This window comes from Seriola dumerili, unplaced genomic scaffold, assembly GCF_002260705.1.
Source record: "Seriola dumerili isolate Sdu_G_001 unplaced genomic scaffold, Sdu_1.0 BDQW01000056.1, whole genome shotgun sequence".
NCBI lineage: Eukaryota > Metazoa > Chordata > Actinopteri > Carangiformes > Carangidae > Seriola > Seriola dumerili.
The window spans coordinates 2,093,792-2,118,112 of NW_019174311.1; the positions used below are offsets into that span (position 1 = coordinate 2,093,792).

General features: G+C 41.4%; 1 protein-coding gene across 1 annotated transcript in view; it reads left to right on the top strand.

Annotated features, from left to right (window-relative positions):
* gpr153 (G protein-coupled receptor 153) overlaps positions 1 to 24,321 on the top strand; it is a 44,002-nt gene that overhangs the window by 10,675 nt on the left and 9,006 nt on the right. The window contains exons 2-3 of the mRNA XM_022741916.1: positions 3,888 to 4,515; positions 8,254 to 8,683. Coding sequence (XP_022597637.1) covers positions 4,142 to 4,515; positions 8,254 to 8,683 — 804 coding nt within the window. The 5' untranslated portion in view covers positions 3,888 to 4,141. The remainder of the gene's footprint in view (positions 1 to 3,887; positions 4,516 to 8,253; positions 8,684 to 24,321) is intronic.

Sequence of the window (24,321 nt, forward strand, 5' to 3'; positions counted from 1 at the left end):
GTTGCTTGTAAACATCCTGGAATAACCTTGTTAGCACTTATTGCCATTACTTGTGTTTAATTGAAAGCCATTGTCCCTCTTGAGCGTCATGAGTCACCCAAGCAGAAAGGGCCTAGAGTTTATTTCCATTGCTTTCTGCCTATGTTAGTAAATTACACACACAAAACACAGCTTGGTGGATGAAAGGGGGAATTGTTTTCTAATTTTGTGTCTATGATAAAACATGACTTGTCTTGATTATGGAGCAGATTGTTGGTCTGCTGGTCCTCTGTAGTGTCTTTAATGCTGCAAGAAATAGTATGTGACAATTTTTGAGAAATTCCAGAATAGCATGCATTTTTTATTTATTATTATTTTTTACTATGACTCAGTCAAGCCAAAGGACCGATTCCTTCTCTGTGCCTGAAATGTTTTATTTTTTCTTAAGTCTAGTTAACTCTGTGAGAGACACAAGAAAGCAAAGCAAAGTTTAACATTAAACCATAGCACATTTGTGAAACCAAATAAATGATAGCAGAACAGAAAAAACAGTAAAGACATTGATTAACAAATGTTCACTAGGAGTCAAGGATACATTGATTAGATTTTGCTGGTCAAAGGTCAATGTCACGGTATACTCATAAAACATGATTTTGGCCTTGTGAACGCAATATCTTGAGAACTCCTCAAGAGAATTCCTTCAAATTTGGCACAAATTTTCACAAACTGATTACATTTTGGTGGTCAAAGGTCAAAGGTCAAGGTCAGTGTGACCTCACAAACACTTTATCCAGCCACTCCCTGAGACTTCACACAGCAATTATGACAAAATGTCACACAAATGGTTCATATTCTCTATGACTCTGGATAAACAGGGATGTACCCTAGAACTAGTGGTGGAGGCCGACAACCACGAGGTGGTGATTCTAGCCTACAGCTCGCTTTGATAAGGCTTTCTCTTTGTCATAAATTAGGTCATCTCCAGTCAGAGAAACTGAATGATAAGGGTTTTTTCTCCCTGACATACAAAAGGGGCTCTATACGTCCATTAAACATTTGGTTACTTAAATATCACGAACTGTGCCTGTGGGTAATATTGTCGGAACACATTCCTGGTGCTTCAAAATGTATGATTTATTTGTTTAGCAACAAATATGGCAACGTTACCTGAACTATGCATAGTGGTTAAGTTAGTGAGTACCCATAATGTAAAATTGTAAATGTTAGTACTGATGATCGCACTTTTGATTTCAGCTTATAGATTCTTCACAGAGACCTTTTGACTTGTTAAGCCACAAATAGCACATGTGTAAATTACAATTACATTAACAATGGCATCATTCCATTAAGTGTCCCGGTATGTTAGTGAGTGAGTGTGAACAATCCCGCAGTCCTGGTACTGGATCACCTAAATGGAACGCAGAAATTATTAACATTACTTGGTATTACATGGATGGTAAAATCTGGTGCTGGATGAGTAACATGCAGTGGGTTTTTAGATATTTTTCACTAAAAATAACTGCCTGCTGTGGCTGCCACTGAAATTATGAGAGGGATGACAGTTAACCAAAACAGTGAAGATGTGGGCAGGAAGGCCAAAACAATGAGCTGAGGGTTTCTGTAAAGCCTGTGTAGTGCTTCACACTTGGGCGATGCTTCTCTGTGGGTTCATCACTGAGCGACCTCTTTCACATACATGTAGTCATGCACTGACTGCCTGTTTATACTGAGGGGAAGATGGAGAGAAGAGGTGGGATCATCAACAGAGAGGTGAAGTTGTGTTTCATCAAATCATACCACAGGCTGTGAGGGAGGTAGCGATCTACTCTGTTTGAACTCTGACTGCCTGAGAGTCACACAAATACTTCTGGATGGGACAACTGTGACCAAAGTTCGCTTGAAACTTAACTCTTCATTAAGAAACCTTACTGCTTTACCTGTGAATATTCATTGGTCCTGCTTTGACTTGACCTGCATCTGTCTTTGCTGCTTCTATTAAAAAAAAATGGCACCAGTTTACTTATGGACTTGAGATGGATTTGATTCAAGCGTTGGTGGATTGTGTGACACTGTTGCCATGTTTAGTGTTTGACTCAGCCGAGGTCTCAGTCCACAGTCAGCAGACAAACTGTGGCTCAGTCCAAGCACCTGGGAATTCCTGGATCAAAGCTATGAATCACTCATCATGTGTTTTTAACACTTTTCAACACAGTGGGTTTTCTTGGGTTATGTCCATAGTGAAATGTTAGTGGTAAAGTTGTTTTGTTAGGATTCACACAATATTATAATATTATATATGTAGCTGTTTGTAGTCTACAGGAGCCAGTCCAGACTGTGGTTTGCCCTCAGTTCCTTTTGTTATTATCAGCTTTCCGAGCATGAGACACCACTGGCTGGCATCATTTCCAGTCAGAGGTGTGTTGATGTAGTACCACTGTTTCATTCCTAACAAACTGTTCCATGTTTTTCCTAGAGCAGAAGTGAGACTTTACATTTTAGGTGTTACTTGTGTTACTTGGAGGCCAATTGGTGTTGTTCTCCCTTGGCCAAACAGTGAAGTCACCAGAGTTGATGCTTTTGTGTCAATATGAAGGTTTTTGAAAAATGAATGAATATAACATGATGAGTTTACAAGACCATCTCTAACTTACTACAACACAGGTCCTAAGGAGCATACAGATGCAGCTTCATAGCCTCCTGCATCAGCAAGACTGAATCTGATTGGCTGACAGACGTTTATGGTGCCATTGGAGGGAAGAGTGAGAGAGGAGGATTAGATCAGTGGAAGTGAGAGCAGGGTGATGATGACGTTGTTCTTGTCATTTCCAGTGTCCCCTCTCAGGGGTTTTGCCCACAGCACATCAGTGTTTGGACAAGCCAAAAGACAGGAAATAGATGTGACAACATGTTCCAGTTGTGCCAAGCATTTTTCACTCCTCAGTGGGACAACCAAAGTCATCCTCTTGTCCTCATCCTCTTTCCTGTTATACTAGAAATGGCCCTCAACAAACTGACTTTTATGTGCGTCTGTTCTCTAGATAGCAGCTCGTAACAAGACTGCATACGATTCTGTTTTAAACAACAAAACCAAAAATCAGAAACACCTTATGTAATGAAGCACTGTAAATCAGCACCACAAAGTTCTGCCTAAATAATGCTGTTGAGTTGAATCAGCACCTCTGTGACAGAAGCAGTAAAACAATAACACCATAAGTAGGAGTGTAACTCACAATTATCTTTTATGAATTAATATATTGATTCTTTATCATCGGGATTAATCATTTGGTCTGCAGCCTAAAACAGCCTAAAACCCAAAAGATATTCAATTTATGATGATATAAAAGCAACAAATCTTCACAATTGTGGAGCTGGAAAAAAATGTCTTTCTTCTTCTCATCAACTACACAATTACTTTACTGATTGTTTCAGCACCAATTCTAAACTTCACAAAATGTGATCTATTTAGGATGATCCTGTTGGATTGATTGTATTGTTTCTGTTGTTTTGTTCATCTACTGTAGCATTTTGGTGTAACTTCAGTATTTATAGCTCCCTGCTTAACCGTGACCATCAGAGCAGTTTGGGTTCACCTTTTGTAATTCACTTTTTTCTGTGAAAACGCAGTTGCACATGACTAGGTTTTTGATATTCCCTGTCATTTCACTCGCAGCATTTTTTAGAATTAGCCCTGCTGACTTGTTACTGTTTAACCACATGAGATGGATGGCTTTTTGTATTAACAGTAATAGTTAAACTGTTGTAATTAATGTAACCCTATTAGTCCTGGGATGAGGGATTATGTATGATTAAGGATTATTTTGAATTGGACTGTCTAATATAATTTTCTTTACACCCTCGCTTCCTCCCTCTGATCACTCTGCCTCCCTCTTTTCTTTCCCCCTCACCAGCCTCAGGATTGTAAAGGAACTGGCCCGGCTCTTCCATCCTCCCCCTTTAATTTCCCACAGTGTGGCATCACTATGTCCTTTCCCTGCTGTGCCCAACACATGGAGAGTGCACGCCCACCCAGATAGGATGCCTGCCTTGCCCACTGCCCTGCATCCCCTCCTGCCCATCACCACCTCCTCCTTCTCCTCGCGTGTACCTGCTCTTGCCAACAGTTCCTTGAGGCGCCCAAGGTTCCACCCTGCCCCACTCCAACATGGTGGATGAGGTAACCACCATGAAGGATGAGGTCATCAACGCCAACACGCTGCCTTGGCTGGTCTGCTCAGGCGTGTCCATCCTGGCCAATACTTGGAGCATCCTTAGTGTCAGTGCCAAGCAGAAAAAGTGGAAGCCGCTGGAGTTCCTCATCTGCACCCTGGCAGGCACGCACATCCTCAACATGGCCATCCCCATCACCATGTACTGTGTCATAATGCTGCGCCGTCAGCACTCCAACTACGAGTGGAACGAGGGTCTGTGCAAGGTGTTTGTCTCCACCTTCTACACTCTCACTTTGGTCACCTGCTTCTCCGTCACCTCGCTCTCTTATCACCGCATGTGGATGGTGCGCTGGCCTGTAAACTACAGGTAAGATCGTTTCTGATTGTGGCGTTACAAAATTGTTCTGTTTATGCACAGGGTAGTGCCATTTTTAAAGGGTTATTTCAGCCAAATGACAAACTTACCTCTTGTACAGTATAGACAGATATCACACTTGTAGATATAATTTTGTTTTTACTTGCCCAGGTTTTAGACATCTGCCTCTGAGATTTCTTCCTTGAATATTTATTTTTATTTGTGGTCCTTCTAGCACAAAAATGGCATTGAAAATTCTACAGCAACATTCTTTCCATAGACAGTGTTCTGGTTACTCTAAATTATACAAAGACCTTGCTGTAAAAAGTGTTTATTTGTAGTACATTTCACTGAAGAAGTGGTCGCCATTAAAACTGCTGACTGTGGATTATGTCCATGGCTAGATACCGCAAGAGGAGAGAGAGAAAATATGTTTATCATTTAAGGTGAACTGACCCTTTAAGATGCGTCTGAACATTTCATCACACGCATTTAAACTTGGTATGTTAGCTTTAAATATGTAGGTTTTTCATATGTAGGTTCACATCAAGGTGTTTTACTCAGCAAGATACTGTAGAGACACTGATGTACTGAAAACAGATTCTGATCTGCTCACCACTGTTTTTGCTTTTTTTTATATTCAGCCATTCATTTTTCTCAAATACTCAGCAATAGAATTTGTATAAAGACATTTTAACCTCCTGCGCAGCTTTCCATAAACACATCTACCAAAGAACCTGAGTAAGGCAACATTGTGGCTTTTAAGATTTATGCATTTCTGAGCTGATTCAGATGGGATGGGACTGCTGTTTAGATAATTGTCACTTGTTAGATTGTTTACCACCGTTTTTGAGAGGGATGCTCTGCATCAGGTGAAATCGCCCTCCTGCCAACACATCTGCTGGTTGCAGTTATTTGGGGTAATACCATGTAAAACCCTCTAGACTGAGCATCTGCCAACGCTAGCTTCTAGCTTCATTTGGCTCCTCACAACAAGTGATATTACAAAGTAACACTGAATAATGAAGATCTGGTTCACCTCGCATTAACAGTCAGCACCCTCCTGCAGTAACACCATTTTGGTCTCGTTAGACTCCCCAAGACATCTGCTGTTCACACATAATCAGATGTTCTGAGCAACATTGCTGCTTCCTTCACAACAAGATTTTGATGCTATTTCTGTCTGTATTCAGGGATGCATAACAGCTGCTTTAACATGACCTGTGCTGATGATTATTAAACAGAAGCCATTATTTTTGTGCGAATAAGATCCAATTCTTTGGAATGTTCACTTTTACAAACACATTTAATGAATAATACTATTATGTTGGCATTTTTCTTTACACCATTCACATGAATAAGGAGAAAATCTGTTTAGATTGTTTTGATTTCAACATTTTTACACTCTGATTTCAATACCAGGGATTTATTGTACGATGTGTTTGATTTAGTCTGCTATGTTATCTGCAATGATACATGATAATGATAGTTGCACAGTAATACATCTAAAAGCATATTGATCACATACAATGATCAATATGCAAATTGTAATTTGTGCATCTTAAGAACATCTCACCTTGAAGCACGTCTCAGGGATCTTGGCCTGGTGCAGTCCAGCTGTTATTCGCACAGAACAATCACTTGCAGATGAATGCATTTCTAGAGCAAATACTGTGGCAAAGGCACATATGAAACCAGTGTTCATATCTGCTGAATACAAACAAGCTGCTGTGTGTGTTATTGAAATGGCGCAGAAACTGGTGCTGTGGTACATGTGGTGAGAATCAGTATTCTGTTGCCTCACTCTCCCTACCTTTCTGGAAAACAAAGAGTGATTGTACTTCCTGTGGCATCAGGCCTGCAGATGCTCAGCCTACTGTCAGCTTGGCCAATTCTGCAGCACCATGGAGATAAGCAGACATTCAAACAATATATGCAAACTTCCTTTTAAATCTATGCTCAATCTTGATATCAATATTGTTTGTGCAGCTGTCACTATTGGCAGTTGCCCACACAGAGATATCAGGCTTTACATAAATGCTGTTATCTTCCTCGTCTGTTCGCTCACTCATCTGACTGTACTGTCTCATTTCCTATCTGGAAACACTGACTTTCTTCTCAGCAGCTCGTCTACTTGTTTCCAAGTCACTTTAAACAACGATATGGTACACTGATAGCTCAGGTGATGCACCGTGTAATTGCTGTTCATCTTTGATGTAAATTGCTCCACTTTTGCCCTCCTGAGCTAGCATGGCTGCCTTGTCGCTGACATTAACACACACTGAAGGCCTGAATTATGAATTCAAACCTTGTACTTCGGCAGCTGTTCTCATCACCCTGCACTCACTATCTCTTAGGAGCATTTTCCCTCACAACGCTCTTTCTCTGGTAATAGATTCAAGCAGCTTGGTGACGTAACCTCCACATCATATGCACCTCAGGCACATTCAGGAAAGGCTAGCATTATTACTCACTGTGACAACAAGACCCACTTGTCTTTGCACAAAGCCATAGTGCAAAGATAGAGGCTACTGCTGCTCCCTCTGTGCCACTCATATTGTGTCAGCTAATGCATTACTAGTTCTATATATTTTTAACTGTGTGTGTGTGTGTGTGTGTGTGTGGGGGGGGGTCATTCAGAGGATTTTAATGAGAGGAAGAAGAGGATAGGCAACATGCTCTGGTTCTCTTGAGAGAGACAGATTGGGTTTCCTGCCAAAACTGCTCCCAGACACTTAATAGGATTTACTGTCTTCCTTCGCAACCACAAATGAAATGAAACAGGAGACGTACATTCATGTAAACTGTAGCATTCTGCCTACATGCCACTTGCTATTATATCCACTTTTAATGGAGTCCAGTTTATAGACACTGGACTGAAGTGACTAAAAAGGTGTTTCAAAAATCATGTAATAGACTGAGTCTACATATTCTGCAAGCCCCAAAGCCTCTCTCTATGATTTGTTGCTGATACCTTGAACAGCTCAGCACTACTTTAGGTGCAAATGTTTTGGCAGGATAGCACAGTCTTTCATCAAGTTTTGGAAATGTGAACACCTATCACCTCCTGCCATATTTTTAGATGTACGTGTGCTGTTGCAAACCTTGAAAAGTACCACACCGCCAGAGGACACATACACATTCAGCAAATTCCTCGACTGTAACAATTACTTGGAGGTGAGAGGAAATAGAAATCCCTTCACACTGAAATAGACCTAGATGACAAATAGACCGAGGGATGTGAAAAGCAATCTTTTGCCATCAGCAAAGCATTGATTTCCCACCATTCAACTCCAGTTTATCAAAGTGATGACTGTGTGGGGTGGTGCTTTTTTCAACTTATATGTCTCAGGTGCAGATCTACCATTTTATGGCATTTACAAAAATTTGCCATAACTTAGGTATTTTGTAGGTTTACGAAGGTACTTTATGCCAACATACTTAATTTACCATCTGTCTGTGAGTTCACAAACAGGTGAGTGGTGTGAGTTGGTGGCCTTTGATATGTCCTAACATCACAGCATGTACTGTCAGTATTAGTGGTCCAAGCACCTGCACAGTTTGTGATAAAAGTCTAAGCAGAAGTTGTGTCGTGATTTTTTTCAGATCCAACAGTATCAGTTTCAAGGTCCACAAGTTTAAAACCTTTACAGGATGTGCACAGCAGAAAAAAAGCCAAAGCCAATTGCACTTGAAGGTCTTAGAATAGATCAACTTCCTTTATGATAAAATCTATGGTTCTGCTTCCAGGTTGAGTAACACCAAGAAGCAGGCGGTGCACACAGTGATGGGCATCTGGATGGTCTCCTTCATCCTGTCCACGCTTCCAGCAGTGGGATGGCATGACACAATCGACCGCTTCTACACTTCTGACTGCAGATTCATTGTGACGGAGATTGGCCTGGGCTTTGGCGTGTGCTTTCTGCTGCTGATTGGTGGCAGCGTGGCCATGGGTGTGATCTGCATTGGCATTGCTCTCTTCCAGACCTTCTCCATTCAGGCGGGCCACAATGCAGACAAGAACAAGTTCAATGTCCCCACCATAGTTGTGGAGGATGCCCAGGGGAAGCGCAGATCATCCATTGATGGATCAGAGCCTCTCAAGACGTCGCTGCAGATCACCTACCTAATCAGTGGTATCGTCTTCATCTACGACTTCCTGACTGGCTTCCCCATCCTGGTGAGTCCACAGCCTAAACACACAGTTACCGATGGAGTTGGTTCATTACATTTTATTTATAAAGCACTTTTCTTAATACACAAAGATGCTTTACATGGGTTAAAATGAACACAGAAACATACTGAAAATATACAACACACAACATTATTACATATTAAAAGCAGTTCTGAAAGGGATTTGAACATGGACAGATCAGTGCAGTCTCTGATGTGTTTGGGGAGAGAGTTCCATAGGGAGGGGGCAGCTATGGAAAAGGCTTTGTCGCCCCAGGTCCGGTGCTTGGTCCTGAGTGGTGGAGACAGGAGGTTGGCATCAGATGAGCGTAGGGAGTGTAGTGATGGAGCAAGTCAGTGAGTAAGGAGGGGGCCTGGTTATGGAGGGCTTTGTAAGCTTTGTTAGTGAGGAGGACTTTGAATTGAATCCGTTGTGGGACAGGGAGCCAGTGAAGTTTCTGGAGGACGGGGATGATATGGTCATGGGAGCAGGTGAAGAGTGGGTGAGCAGGCCAGCAGCAGAGTTCTGGATATAATGGAGTTTGTTTAGGACTTTGGATGATGAGCCGTAGAGAATGCTGTTGCAGTAGACTATTCTGGATGTGATTAAGGCATGGAAAGGCAAAGTTTCAGCAGCAGAGAAAGAGAGTGAAAGGCGGAGATGAGCTATGTTTTTTAGGTGGAAAAAGGCAATTCTGGTAATTTGATTGACATGGTGCTCAAATGAGAGGCTGATGTCCAAAATGACTCCAGGTTGTGGGTGTGTGGAGGGAGACAGGGTGAAGTTGTCAGTAGTGAGGCAGAAGTTGTGAGTGGTTTTGGTGAGGGACTTAGGACCAACGATGACCGTGTCTGATTTATCACAGTTCAGTTTGAGGAAGTTGGTTTGCATCCATGACTTCATTTCAGTGAGGGAGCTGGTCAGAGTGGAATGGGTTATAGTTGCAATGGATTTTGTGGAGATGTAGAGCTGGACATCACGGGCGTGGCAGTGGAAGTGGAGACCATGACGGCATATGATGTTACCAAGGAGAGAGGACCAAGGACCAAACCCTGGGGGACGCCTTTGAACAGAGGAGCGGTGGAGGAGGTGCAGTTGTTGATGTTGATGAACTGTTGTCTGTTTGTGAGTTATGACCTTAGCCAGGAGAGGGCTGAACCAGTGATGTCGAAGGAGCATTCAAGGCGGGAGAGAAGAATGGTGTGGTCGATGGTGTTGAAAGCTGCAGTGTGGTAGTGGTCAGGTTGTGGTAGATGGTGTTACGTGCAGCTATTGGATCGCTATTGTGCACCGTTCGCTGGGGTTTTGTTTTGTACTCTCTCACTCTCTCACTCCCTCTCTCCCAACCTGGTCCTTGTTTTCCAGCGTGTGCCAGGCTGCTGGTTTTTGTTGTTTTTGTTTCTTATTTTAGGTATGGGGGTTGGAGATCACCGGTTGTTCAGTTATTGGTTTTTGTTGTGGTTTAAGTTAGTTTTGAGATAGGCAGTATAGAGGGGAGTCACTGAGTGCAACTGCCCATGGCGAGGCTGGCTCAGCAGCCTCCCCTTCTTTTGTTCTTTTTGGCCAGGATCTCCACCCCTCTTTAGTTTCCTGTAGTTTTGTTGAGTACATTATACTTTTGCTATGTTTAAAATTTACTACTACTACTTTAAAACGTATTCTTAATTTGGCATCTCTGTCTGGCGTCCTTCTACATGTTCCGGTCTCCAGTAGTTCTGGTAATGGTTAGGCCGTAACAGATGGTATCAATTTTGGTTTGGAAAAATGTAAGGAAAGAATTGCAAGAATTGTCAACTCTGAAGGAGTTGGAGGTGTTGTGACTGGGTTTGAGAAGTTTGTTTATTGTGGAAAAGAGAGCCATGGGGTTAGTGGGTCCAGAGTGTATGAGAGTGTCTTTGTATCGTAGGATGTAGTCTGTGTAGGCTTGGAGATGCACTGTTAAACCAGTTTTCTTGTAAAGTCTTTCAAGCTGGCGTTTGCAGGAATTCATTCTGCAGAGTTCAGGAGTATACCAGGGAGCTGAGCGTGTGAATAAGACTGTTTTGGTTTTGACGGGAGCCAGCTGATCAAGACAGGAGAAGAGTGTGTCGTTGTAGTAGCTGACAAGACTTGAGGGGTTATCAGGCAGCGGGGGAGGGGAGGCAGACATTTTACTTTCAAGAGCGGCAGAAAGAGCTGAGGGGGAGATGGATTTGAGATTTCTGAAGGAGATCTTGCGTTTCTTTTGGGATGGGGATGGTTTCAATGTCCAAAGTGATTGCCAGGTGGTCAGAGATGTTGAGGTTGAGGCTGGAGAGTTGATGTGTTGTAAGACCAGTGGAACAGACCAGATCCAGGATGTGACCATGACTGTGAGTGGGGAAGTTGATATGTTATGTAAAGTTGATGCATTGCAGCAGTTCCAGGAATTCTATGGCAGATTTACAGTCGGTGTCATCATTGTGGAGATTGAGGTCACCAAGGGAGGAAAAGGAGGGGTTTGGCTTGGGTAGTTAATAGCAGTGACCAGAGGAGTGGGACCAGAGAGTTTGATGATGAGATGTTCAAAAGAACGAGCAGCAGGAATGGAGACGATGGTTGTTTTAATGTCTTTCCTGTAAACAGCAGCAACTCCACCTCCCCGCCCTTCAGGACGAAGAGGTTTATCAATGTATGTGAATCCTGTAGGTGTGGTCTGAGAAGTAGTCCAGTGGTTTTTGCCAGGTTTCAATGAGGCAGAGAAAATCCAGGTTACTGTCAGTTATAAATGAATTCAGGATGAGGCTTTTATTGTTGAGTGAGCGAGTGTTGTGCGAAGCCAGTTTCAGGTGACGTTGCTTTGTGTTAGGTTGTGAAGACGGAGGGAGGGGACAGAGATTGGACAGATTCACATGTTGTTTGTTGTGATGATATTATGAGGAAGTTGGGGTGCGACAGAACCAGAGAGATGGGATAGAGTTTGGGGATGTTGTGTACGATGTTGTAGGTAAACATAGGGACACGGCCTCTGTGTAGAGGATGGCCTCTGCGAAGTATTCCAGCTTCCTTGAAAATGTCCATGCCGTCCGGGACAAAGTTGGTTGTTGAGATTGTGAAGCTCTTAAGTGGAGCGGCATGGTCTGGTTGGAGCGTGCTCAAGCTTATAGCCTGTAGCCGGGTGTCCAGGGAAGGAGAAGCGGTGTGCATCTGTTACGCCTCACCTTTAAGCGGCCCTAAGGGGCGCACAAATCTCCACCAGTGACCCAACAAACTCATAACACTCCTCTAAAATAATGAAGGCTTTATTTAACATAGATGTACAAAAGGATCAGGACACTAAATTAAAACAACAAAAGACACAAAAAGACACAAGAGAAGACAACAAAAATCTCAGGTTGAGACGCAGCAAAACAAATATCACAGAACAAACATCACTGCATTTACCCACAACAACCAGTACAGGTGACCAACACAAAAGTGCCACACCAAGTCACCCCAATTAGATGAAGTACAAAGTTGTTGCCATATCCCAACAGCAACACAAAGACCCAACAAAAGTGAACTGCCACTACCACAACAGAAAATGGACACCAGGTGGCCTTCAACCACATCCACAAGCTACTGTGGTAAATGTTGATAACCTAGCAAAACACACTGATGTGATGAACTGGGAGGCCAACCCACCACACTAAGATCCAATGAGCTGTGGAGTGACTATATCCCCCCCCCAACAAATGTTGAGTGCAGATACCACAACAAAAGGTCACACACCACCAGTTACTGCACCGAAAAGTATTTATCACAGCTACACAAGACAAAGCTAAAGAACTTGAGATAGAGTCAACCCACAAAAGACATTGCAATTAAGCTTTAAGACAAGGCCCACTGCCACACACAGACAGCGTACCCACACCCAGGTATACCACGAAAAATCAAAAAGACAAAACAACAAAGTGGCCAGACTCAGTCTGCCCGATGACTACCTGATCAGGGTGCTCTCAAGCAAACTCCCAGTCACTAAAGTGAACATCTGGATCAGTTGTGGCTGAGTGTGTAAACATCTGTTTCTTTCTGTTAAACACTTACTTCCAGTTTAGAGGCCGGTATTTCCTAGATCTCAAAGATTCTTCTGTCTATTTGTATCAAAAAATGTTTTAACTTGCTCACAAAGTTTCAACTGTATTACCCAACGCAAACAAGCAAGGTAGCTGCAAGGAACACATGTCCTTGTTTGTTTTCTCAGGACATGTTCAATTATTATGGAAATGTAAAGTTATTGTTGCATGTAATATATCGTTATTATACAATGTAAGTATAAAACAATGCAAAAACATTCAATTTTGTTTATTTAAAAACTATTGTGACTGCTTTGCAGTGTAGCTTTAAACCTGACAGCCCAAAATAAAGTCATATGGTGAATTAAGGTTTGTACACATATAAACTAAGTTTACTCGTGTTATGATTATGACTTGAGTCAGTTATGAGGTTAATTAAGTTCCAGCGTGTGTCTCCCCATTGCTGTATTTTTGTGGCCTTTCTTTATACTACTCACAGTAACAACTTTCAGTATTATCATATGAGTCAGATGGTGTATGTTGCAAATTGTTGGCCCCTCTTAGAAAACAGCCACACATACTAACATAAACTGTTGGCAGCCAATGGCAGCCATTTTTGTTACCTCTTCGTCACTCAGACTGTTTGCTGAGGATGAGGGAGATTAATTGAGTCAGCACTGGAGAGAGAGAGAGAGAGAGAGAGAGAGAAGGAGGGAGAGAGAGAGAGAGAGAGAGAGAGAGAGAGAGAGAGAGAGAGAGAGAGAGAGAGACTAGTTTTCTTGGGGTAAAAATAGAAAAAATAAAGTGAAAAGAACAGTTTGAGAGAGGAGTTTATCCACTGTAGCCCCTGTAACGTGCTGTTTTATTATTTACATGAACTTCAATGTTTCTGCTCATGTGGAGCTGTAAGTAGGTCAGACTGAACGCGTATGGACAGTATATATGTCTTTATATACAGTGTATAGTGTGTATATTGGAGGAGGGGTAAAGTGATGATTCAATTCTGACAAATAAGGACTAAAAATAGTAACAGCAATGATGATCATGAAAACATTATGTTGCCCAGTACAGTTAGGGTTAGAAAAATCTCCAACAGTCTCATTTATCCTGGCCTGTGAGAATGTGTGTAGGTCACAGGCCTGACCCTGTTGTCCCAGTTAGAGGTTACAGTTAAGCACTCCCGCCATCTTCCCCGTGTTGTCAGCTGGGGTACTCTGGGCATTAAAAACAGAGTGTAACTCCTCCCCTTTACTTCCCTGGGAAACTGATCGCCATTTTGTTTGCAAATTCCCCCCTCAGGTTCTCATTCATTTTTTAACAAGTCAGTTCATTGGTTGTCTATGCAGACTTGAGAGCCAGTAGAAAGCTGAAGGCTTATTGTTTGTGATGCAGCTAAATCAACCATCCTGTCATCTTTAAAGCAAGTCACTGAGGTAGGGATTTTTTCCATACAGAAAATGAACTGAATTTAAAATTTTTTGTTATAGCAAGTAGCCTCTGCTCATGTTTAAGACACAGGGATTACAGTCTGAAACTGTAATGGTACAAGTTTTGTAAACTGAGGTTGACTTGTGCATGGTATTGCTCTCTTAGTGGGGGAACATACTGTATCAGTTGCCTCAGTTCTGTTATCATTTGTGCAAGCCATCTGTTAGTTTACATTAAACAAACATTTTTTTAATTAAGTGCTGTACACCTGAGGCAAGCCAAACAGAAACTCCTGCACAAAGCACCTCTATCTGCACAAACCTTTAGTGCTGAAGCACACAACAAGACAATAGTTCTTTGGACATAATCAAAGGAGAAATACACTTTAGGGTTCTTAATTGCACGGTTGTTATTGTTTGCTGAATTTGTGGGTAGACTTGACCAATTACTAACCTTGAAGAAATGATTTTACATTAGTGATAATAACTTAGCACATTAGCATTATACTGCTTCAAAGAAACACCAAAGAACAACATCTATTAACTCATTCTTTGAATATTCTTTTCCACTGCTGGTTTTGCTAAGTTAAGTGTTATGAGTACTAACAAAATATCTTACAGTTTTGTTGTGACGTTGAACACTGCAGTACATAAGATTCCACATAGTCTCTCTTCCAAAAGTGCCAGTGATATCCAGATCATAAACAATATCATCCAATCCTCATTTTTTCATATTGCAATACACTGTAATACTTTCTTTTAAAAGCCTCAAGCTAGAATTATCCTTTTTATGCCTCTTACATTATGTGTGAATTTTCATATGAGGACACAATAACACCTTGCAGGTCTTGGCTTTTAAAGTGATCTCAAATTAGGTGTAAAGTCACGCTTTCGGTTTCCTGTAGGATTATCCAAATCTGCTGCCATTTACCAGTCTCTGCCCACCAAGAGCTGAGCTATCACAAACCTTCCCCAAAATGCTTCCTTTTCTCACTCACACAAAAAAGCCTGTTTTAATAAGCTGACAAATTCATTTCTGTGTGCATGGGTTTGCTTCTACCAGCCACCTCTGTTTATTTTCCTTTGTTACCAATGTCATTAGCCACAAAAGCATTGAATTAGCTATTGCTCTACAACAAAGAACATGTAGTGTCTGATGAGATGAGATTTGGGGGCGATGTAAGCTCGTCATAGTTTCTACCAAAAATGAATGTGAATAAAGGTACAGAGACTGAATGAACTTCATTATTAAATCCTTGCTGGTAAGAGTAATTACTCAGCACTGATGAGCTCACTGGTCTTGAGGCACCACAGCTGCTGTTTGTTGTTCAAAAAGAATCAAAATGCTTTTTATGAATAAGTGAATTTCAACATGAGACATGAATAGGATAAATGCCACTATTTCTTTGTACAATGCCTTGTTATTGTGTTTTGGTTAATAAGCGTGTGTCACAAGGTTTAAAAGAAGGACTCTATACTGACGTGTTTGAGTTCAGGATCGGACAGGTTCTTGTTGCCTCATAAGCTGGAAGTTCAGAGAGTTTATATGAAAAGACAGTGATTTTGTGTGTGTGTGTATATATATATATATATATATGTGTGTGTGTGTGTGCACAGCAGAGCGGGTGGTGGTACTGACAAAAGATCATATTTCCAGTGCAGTGACAGAAACAACAAAAGCCATCTTTATGACCTGATGTAATGAGCTATTTAAATGCATGGAAAGCCGTAACACAAATACAAATGAACATATAAACTTGTTTTCAATTGTGTGGTGTTAAATTGAGGATATAGATATAAGAACAGAACAGAATAGAATCACCATTCTTGGAAAACTATTATAGATGCTACAAAAAACCATTTATATGAGCGTCATATAAATGCTCATTTATATGAGCATTTATAAGATGCCAACATTTTTATATGAAAGTGAACCCATGGCTGTAGTGATTTTTTGTGATGTGATTTTGTTTTTTAGAAAAACAAAGGAAAAAATTGAACTCCAAATCTAAAAATTGTTTAGAAATCAGTACATCATGCAGCACCAACACTCATTACATAACTCTTTGTAACAGTAGACGTTACATCATTATCCTTCAAATAAACTTATAGTAAAGTTAAAGCTGGTCATTTGATGCCATTGTTAAAGATCCTGTTATTAATTCATAGGCTATAAGAGAGAATTTTAGGAGTTTAAATCACTGTGGTACATGTATAAGAACTCCATCACTCAAGACTTCTGAAGAGCAAAATAAGTACTGATCAGTGGAAAATACATTAGCTGTAACATCATAACCTAATATTTCAAGAATCACAATGTTTTGTAATGTGTTAGAACATTTTCCGAGGTAACTTGCATGTTTTAAATCTTACATGAGGTCTGCATTCAATTATTATGCACTCTGGTTCCAAGTATGATAAGAATCAGAAACCTGTGTTTATCTCCAATGTCTTTTGTTGTCTCCACTGGCTTTGGCCTGCCAGATTTTAGATATCTAGGTCAGCTCGATAGACAAACAAGATCAATATCAGGCTGAGACTTCACAACTTCATCAAGTCACATAGTGTGTGGTTGGTGCTCAAGTTCAAGGTATGACCAGAGGAGGTGACACCAAAGATAACGAGAGTGAGTTAATCAATCTGATCAGTGTCTTGGCCTGATGCATTAGGGATGAGGATTAGACATAGAACCTGTACGCTGCTTCCAGCTTCTCAGATGTAAGGATTAGCTGCTTTTCTTTGTCATGATAGTAAAGACTTTTTTCACTATTTTCTGATATTTTATAGACAAACAGTTAAGCAGTTAATTGAGAAAATAATCCGCACATTACTCAGTAATGACAATAATTGTTAGCTGCAACCCTGCTCCTTTCATTCAAAATCCAGTTGTCCACTCCTGAGATAAAAATAATTCAGCACAGGCAGGGATAGACCAGAGGGATAAACCCCCGGTGCCTGTGACATAATGTGCATGCCAATTAAGCATAATGTATATTTCTGCCGCTTTAATTTAATAAATTCAACAATATAATCATGCTATTTCCAACACTGTGTTGGCACAACGGTAGCGTGAACTGTGGGTTTAGGGCTACACCTCTTGTTGGGGGCAATCATCCAGGCGCCCTGTCTTCCCAGCAGCTCCCGAGCAGCTGATAAATGGAGCCATGCTTCTAAGTCACTGAGCCTTGCCTCCATTCCAGCAAATAAACTACATTTATTACATCTACTATTATCGCTAAAGGAGGCAGAAGAATAACTAAACATCAGACACACAGAGCAGAGAGAGCAGGAGAATGTTTGGGAGAGAGAGAAGCCATTGCTAACTGCTAAGCTAAAGAAACTAACAGATCTGAATAGCATGTAAACAGCAGAAACGCTAGCAACTGGAAATGAGGCAATACAGATACTGCAGCACAGTCAGTCACAGACTTTCGCAGATGTAATGCTGACCCATGCAACAAAGTAGATGTACAGTATGGACAGTCAGAATACAACATTAAAGATTGTAAACATGAATGAAGAATATGATATTGGAGGACATCAAGCAACTTCCGGTTCCCACCAATAGTTAGGACCTGAGCCACACGATCTCCTCTACACCAAGAAGGCCTGGGAAGAGGGCCAATATACACAAACATACAAGAGTCAAAACCAAGCACAGCATTCATATGGAGACATACACAAATACAAAGAGGGGGAGAAAGACAAAGATCCACCTCCAAAACATCTGGAATGAGGCAATGACAGCCAGGGGAGGAAGAGAAGTCCCGGGGCGGCCAGTGGTCCAGCACAGAGAGCCTGAGTGAAAGGAGAAGACAGAGAGAACTAGGGAGAGAGGCAAAGAGAGAGAGACAGAAAGAGAGAATAAGAGAGACAGACATAGGCACACAGCCTGGACACTCATATGCTTGAAGTAATAAACAAGTGAGTTTAAGAGTTACAGTGGTTATCAGAAAGTTAAACAGTGATCTCACCAGCAGGACAAAATGGACTCTAGTGTACATAGGCCCCTACTAGGTTTAATGGATTCGTTGAGACTGAAAACAGGAAAATGGTACCAGGCCTGAAATAATCAAAAATAAGCCACTATCTGAAAGTCAAGCCATTAAAATGGGCATAGGTTTGGATTGAAATTACTTAATGGAGTCAGACAGTCAGATGTCAAAAGGGAGGTTGTTGCAGAGAAAGGGGGCATGATAGGGAAAGGGCCAGCAGCCTGCTGACTTCTTTTATACTCTGGGACAGACAGGAGCAGAGCAAGGCATGGAATATAAGCTTTAAGGACAAACATGTATGAAGAGGCCTGCACATTTATTATTTTGTTTGCCATTACAGACACCTTAATGACTAGGGAGCCAATGAAGGGATGATAAAATCGCTGTAATATGGTCAAGTTGTCTGGACTTAGTTCTAATTATAGCTGCAGCATTCTGAACCATTTGAGGTCTACTAGCATGTGGCGGGCCTGTAGAGAAAACGATGATTCCTGTCCTCTCGGCAATATGAAGGGCCACTGGACGAATGCATTCCTGAGGCTCTGGAGCCCAGTCTCACCCCTGCAATGGGAGCCATGGAACTGTGTGCTGTCACTCCAGTCCTGGCCCAGCCAGATGCTCAGGTATGGGAGCTAGACCCAAGGCCTCAATCCTTACCTCCACACCAAACTGGCCCAGCCTTCAGATGAAGGTCTTTTTCAGGCAGTGCCCAGACAACTTCACCCCGACTACTCTTCTCCCTCTCAACACTGATTATTGGGCACTCCATAATAAGGACTGTGTATTTCTTTAATGCAGTCACTAACTGTTTCCCCGGTGCTACAACCTCTGACATACTGAAAAACTCCAGGATCTACTGCCATCTCTCCCTTCCTCCTTCACCAGAGTTAGAGTTCATGTGGGAACAAATGACAGTCTTTCAACAGTCTAAACTAACTGAATTCGATTCTGTCCGCCAGTTCCTAAACTTCCTCAAACATTGTTGGAAAACTGCTTTTGTTTTCCGGGCCCATTCCCACAGTAGGTTGTGGCGATGGTCGTGGCTCTGATTGACAACTTCAGCCTGTTCTGGAGTAGCTGTAGCATCCACTTAAACAAGCCTGGCTCTAGGATGCTGATTGCGTACATGCAGCACACGGTGCTGTCTTACCCACGTGACTGACTTTTGATATCTCACACGTCACTCGGAAACGCCCTCTTCCCCTGGCGTCCCTGCCCTGACATGAGCACACTCTACTGCCCCCCCCCCTGCATCACCCCCACAATCTCTCCCCTACAAGACCATTGCCAGTACTTTCAGCCCATCAAATATTAATATCTGTGACAATCCAGAGAGCTATATTATCCCTGTTATAATCAATACTCAACCATGCAAATTACCTGCATTGGGAGGAGTATATGCTCAACAGTCACCTTAAGGCAAAAATAGCCCTGGTTAATGCTAGGTCTCTGTCCAATAAGACCTTCATTTTAAATTACTTTTTCTACCTCCCGTAACCTGGACCTTCTATTTTTAACTGAGACATGGTCTGGTGAAGGTGAGACAGCCACTTTTAATGAACTGTGTCCACCAAACTGTTCTTTCATCAGCACCCCTAGATGTAGTGGCAGAGGGGCAAAGTGGCTGTGGTCGTCAAGAATCAGTTTAAATTAAAGACACTTTATTCAGGACTCACTCAAAATTTGAATCTCAGTCTGTAAAAATTGAATCCAAGTCCACCCCGCTAGTCTGTGTACTAGTCTATAGACCACCCAAGACAGGTAAAGACTTTATATCTGAATTCCTGTCTTGTATTGTCCCACTGTACAACAGATTGTTAATCCTGGGTGAATTTAATATCCACATGTGCTGCCCAGGCAAACCTATGGCAAACAAATTCAAACATGTCCTGGACTCTTTTGGCTTTATCCAGCATGTAACCGGAGCCACCCATGTACTAGGGCATATACTTGACCTCATTATGTCATATGGCTTGACTATCAACAAACTCAACATTGAAGATGCATGCTTCTCCAATCATAAACCAAATGTTTTCAATGCCACTTTATCTGGTTCTCAGCCTAGTGTCAAAACATCTGGCTACTACTCTGGCCATATAAATTCTCTTACTGCACTTCACTTTGCAGAAGCTTATCAAAGAAAGGCCACCACAACCTCCATCTCTTCTACTGCAGAGCCTTCTCTGAGCTCAGATAAATGAATCTTCCTCTTCCACTCCTCCTCCTCAGCTATCCTGGACTCCATAGATCCCCTCAAATATCCACACCCCAAACTAAAAACCAATCAGTGGCTGGATGATCCAACCCATTCCCTTAGGCAGGCCTGTTGTAAAGCTGAACGGAGATGGAAAAAAGATCAGCCAGGCAACAATTTTGTATTCTATCCTCACTCCTCGAATCTCCCACAACATCGATGCCTATGGAAAAAAATTGGGAAACATCAGATCACGTTTCTCTCCCTCTCCCCTCGACACCCCACCTCCTTGTCCATGTGATCTAGCCTACTTCAATCAATTCCAACAGGTTACTCTGCCCGGATTCAATGTTGACTCCAGGAAGAACGCCATCCTCATTCTACTAGACCTCAGTGCTGCCTTCAGTACAGCCGAGCATGACATCCTTTTAATACATCTAGAACAGTGGGTCGGTATTAAGGGTACTGCTTTTAACTGGTTTGGATCATACCTCAAACACAGGACATTTTCAGTGGTTATAGACCAGTTCTTCTCCTCCTCCTCTGCCCCTGTCACCAGTGGATTCCCCAAGGTTCCATCCTCTGGCCAGTCCTATTCAGCCTATACATGCTCCCCCTTGGAAACATGTTAAAAAAAAATAACATCTCTCAGCTTTACCTCCCACTAAAATCTACAGACTCCCTTCAATCTCTCCTGGACTGCAAACAACGCAACCACGAAGAAGAAGAGCTTCCTCCAGAGCCTGAAGTTATGCTACAGCTCCCGACAAAAAAAAAAAAACAAGCTCCCGACTAGCATCACAGAAACGCAGAGATAGCTGAAGCTCCTAGAGAGTGATCTTTATCTCCATCCCGAAGGACCACTCTGACAAGAAACCACGTTTAACGGCAAAGAAAAGAAGAAAACACGAGTAAATCCTGCTGTGTCTTCCCACTGTTGGAGACAGCTCTGGGCGAGTAAAGAGATGTGGTTTGATGCCGAGCTGCAACTTTTCTGTTGAACAGGTGAGTAACATCTAATGTTGGTCTGTAGCAAGGGTATCATTGGTCCAAATGACAAACCGTACTGACAAACACTTCAAGTGGTATAAATGTATGATTGATGATGTCAACAGACGTTTTAGCGATGTAGCAGAATTTAGCCTGTTCCTGTGGCTGTTGTCCAGCTAGATGCATTAGTAACTTTATTTTACAAGTAAGACAAAGAGACTGTTTGATCCAGAACCAGCGGGTTCAGGATCTGCTTCTTGGCCTCAGCTGTCAACCTTCTCCACGCTGCACCACTTGTCTGTACCACTGTGTGATCAGAGCCACAGTGTATACATGTTCATACTGCTGATTCAGAATAATGAATATTTATACCATGGTTATACCACTGTCTAATACTGTATTGATTTTAGCATATTCATATTTATCTTTACTATTTATTATACACACACAACAGACCTAACATGTTTGAATATAAAGAACTTGTATGATCTAAACTAAGTGTCCTATCACATGTTTGTCTGTATCAGGACCAGAATTCCAGTCCAGTCCTCCCCAGTGATGGACCAGCACCTGCCTTTTCTTCTGTGTCTGGCCTCATCAATCATCAACAACCACATTACAGTAACACCTTGGAGTATTATTCCTGCACAGAACAGATATTGTCTCTACTGTGATCTTCAGCACATCCTGCTCAGCAGGAGTTTTGTCAACACTTTTGTACATAGTTTTTTTCATAGTTTTATTTTTTTAATGTGTATCTATGTAAATGTATCTTTTTGACTGTTGCAGTATTTTACCTTTTTATTGTTATTTCCTGTTAATATGTTTATTGGATACTGCACCAAACACCAAGCCAAATATCTTTTAAGTAAAAACCTACCTGACAATGAACCTTATTCTCTGATTCTGCCTTTGTGATGATGTCATCATCCCTTCTTCATGCTGCTGTAGCCTGACACCCATGTGTCATGCAGTATCCCCTTGCCTTCATATTTTTAATGATATAAACATACTGTTTGTCTTACAAGTATTCATAATTTGTTCCAGTGCTGTCAACAATTTTAACTATCAACAATAAATGCACAGAGCCCTGGGTCACTCCTTATTTCTCATCGGAAAATATTATTAATATAATTAATTAATATTATTGCAGAGAACACACTGCTTTCTTTCAGGTAAACAAGACCTTAAGCATGTGAGAGCCAGGTCAGAGATGCCAGATTGGTTTTTGAATAAGTTAGGAGTTTTCACTGATCTGTGCAGTGATCAAAAGCTGCACTATGATCAAGCACCAAGCACCAAGTTTGAATCTGAATCTGTACTAAGAAGATCATCCACCACTTTAAAAATTGCAGTTCCAGTGGAGTGACAGGCCCTGAAAGCAAATTGAAAAAGTTGAGAAAGTTACTGTTAGATATGTGGGACACAATTCTTTCTAGTACTTTTGAGACTGATAATTATTAAGAGACCCTGGATTAAGTTGTGGTTTCTTAAATAATGGTTTTAGAAATCTAGAGAACTAGAGATGAGTTTAGTTGGTAGAGGGATAAGAAGGCAGATAGTGGGTTTTGGAGCCAATTTTGTATCTAATTTATTTTACTGTAGAAAAAACCTGAAAAATCACAGCTGTAAAGGGCGAGCAGCTAAGAGATGGCTGCTTTTTGTCTGGTGTGTGTGGGGCCTGGGCATTTGTTTTGGGTGGTGATGGTTGTTGGGCCGTGAGAGCGACAGAGAGAGAGAAAGAGGAAGAGAGATTGATGCTGCTGTGATGTAGTGATCAGACCAGTGGAGCAGGCTGTGTGGCCCACTGTGACTATGTGTGGCCATCATCTCCCTCACATCCGTCTCCTCAGCAAATACGTTCAGTGCCATTTGGCAACAGATAGGAGCAGAGTAGCAGAGTGAGACTAGTTTTACAGAATAAGCAGAAGACAACAGGAACATAGTCTGAGTTTTCTTAAGCAGGATAATGTATAGCTTTGTTTTCTGCTCCTGTTTCATCAGAAATTCTAATAAGCTAATTAAACTACTCAAATTCTGTGCGATTAGCTCAGATCTACAGAATTTTATTACAGAAAAATGCAATGTAAGAGAAAAAATACTTTAATTAAAATGTTACTTCTTTACTGTCCAGTCTGAATTCTAATCTCACTCTCTATAGTTACTCATTTATAGATGGAAGTGATAAAAGAACTACAGTTTAATGTGCCAGATGTAACATTTCATGTATTATTCTGAAGTTCAGAGTAGGTTCTGAAATGCAGGTCCTGTCATCTGGATCAGACTAAATCTGAATTTAAGCCATTTTGATGGCAGCTTATTTATCTGTGCAAGGTGCAGAGTCTAATTCTCTTAATTCCTGTGTCATATTCTAAAAGCAACTTAGGAAAGTTATTTGATAGCCTAACTACCTAGGGGTTAGCCCATAATATTAAAATATTGTACAGAACTTTATTATTTATTATTATTATAAACTTCAGTTTGGTATCTCATCTGCTGAGGGGCCTGTTTCAAATGGCAAGTGTGAGCTGTTACATTTACCTGCTGATGTTGAGACAAGGAATATGGTGAACATGGTGATATACATGCAGTCACTCACTTTTCTTATTTAAACTAATCAATGACGCTGTCTGCAGCTGATTTCACAAAGATAGACTTTCATTGTGGCTTAGATATAACAAATAGTCAGACTTCAGATAGATGTCTAAATTCATCTGTGGCACAGAGCAGTTTAGTTTGTGACTATCTTAAGCCAGACTGGGGTACAATGAATCCTGGGTAAATTGAGACTTTTTTGAAAAAATGTAAAAAAAAATGGGCCGAGGAACCACATGTAACTGCTCGGCTCTGTTCACCCTCAGCAGAAAATGTTGGTCTTTTAGAAGAATTCAACAGTTACAAGGACGTTTTGCGTGGGAAATTCAGCAGAGTGAAACAAAAAGAAAAACCTGATTTGGGGGAAAGAAAATCACTGTCGTCTTCAAAAACTCTTTCCCTTCTCTTTGCTCTCTCCATAAAAATGTTA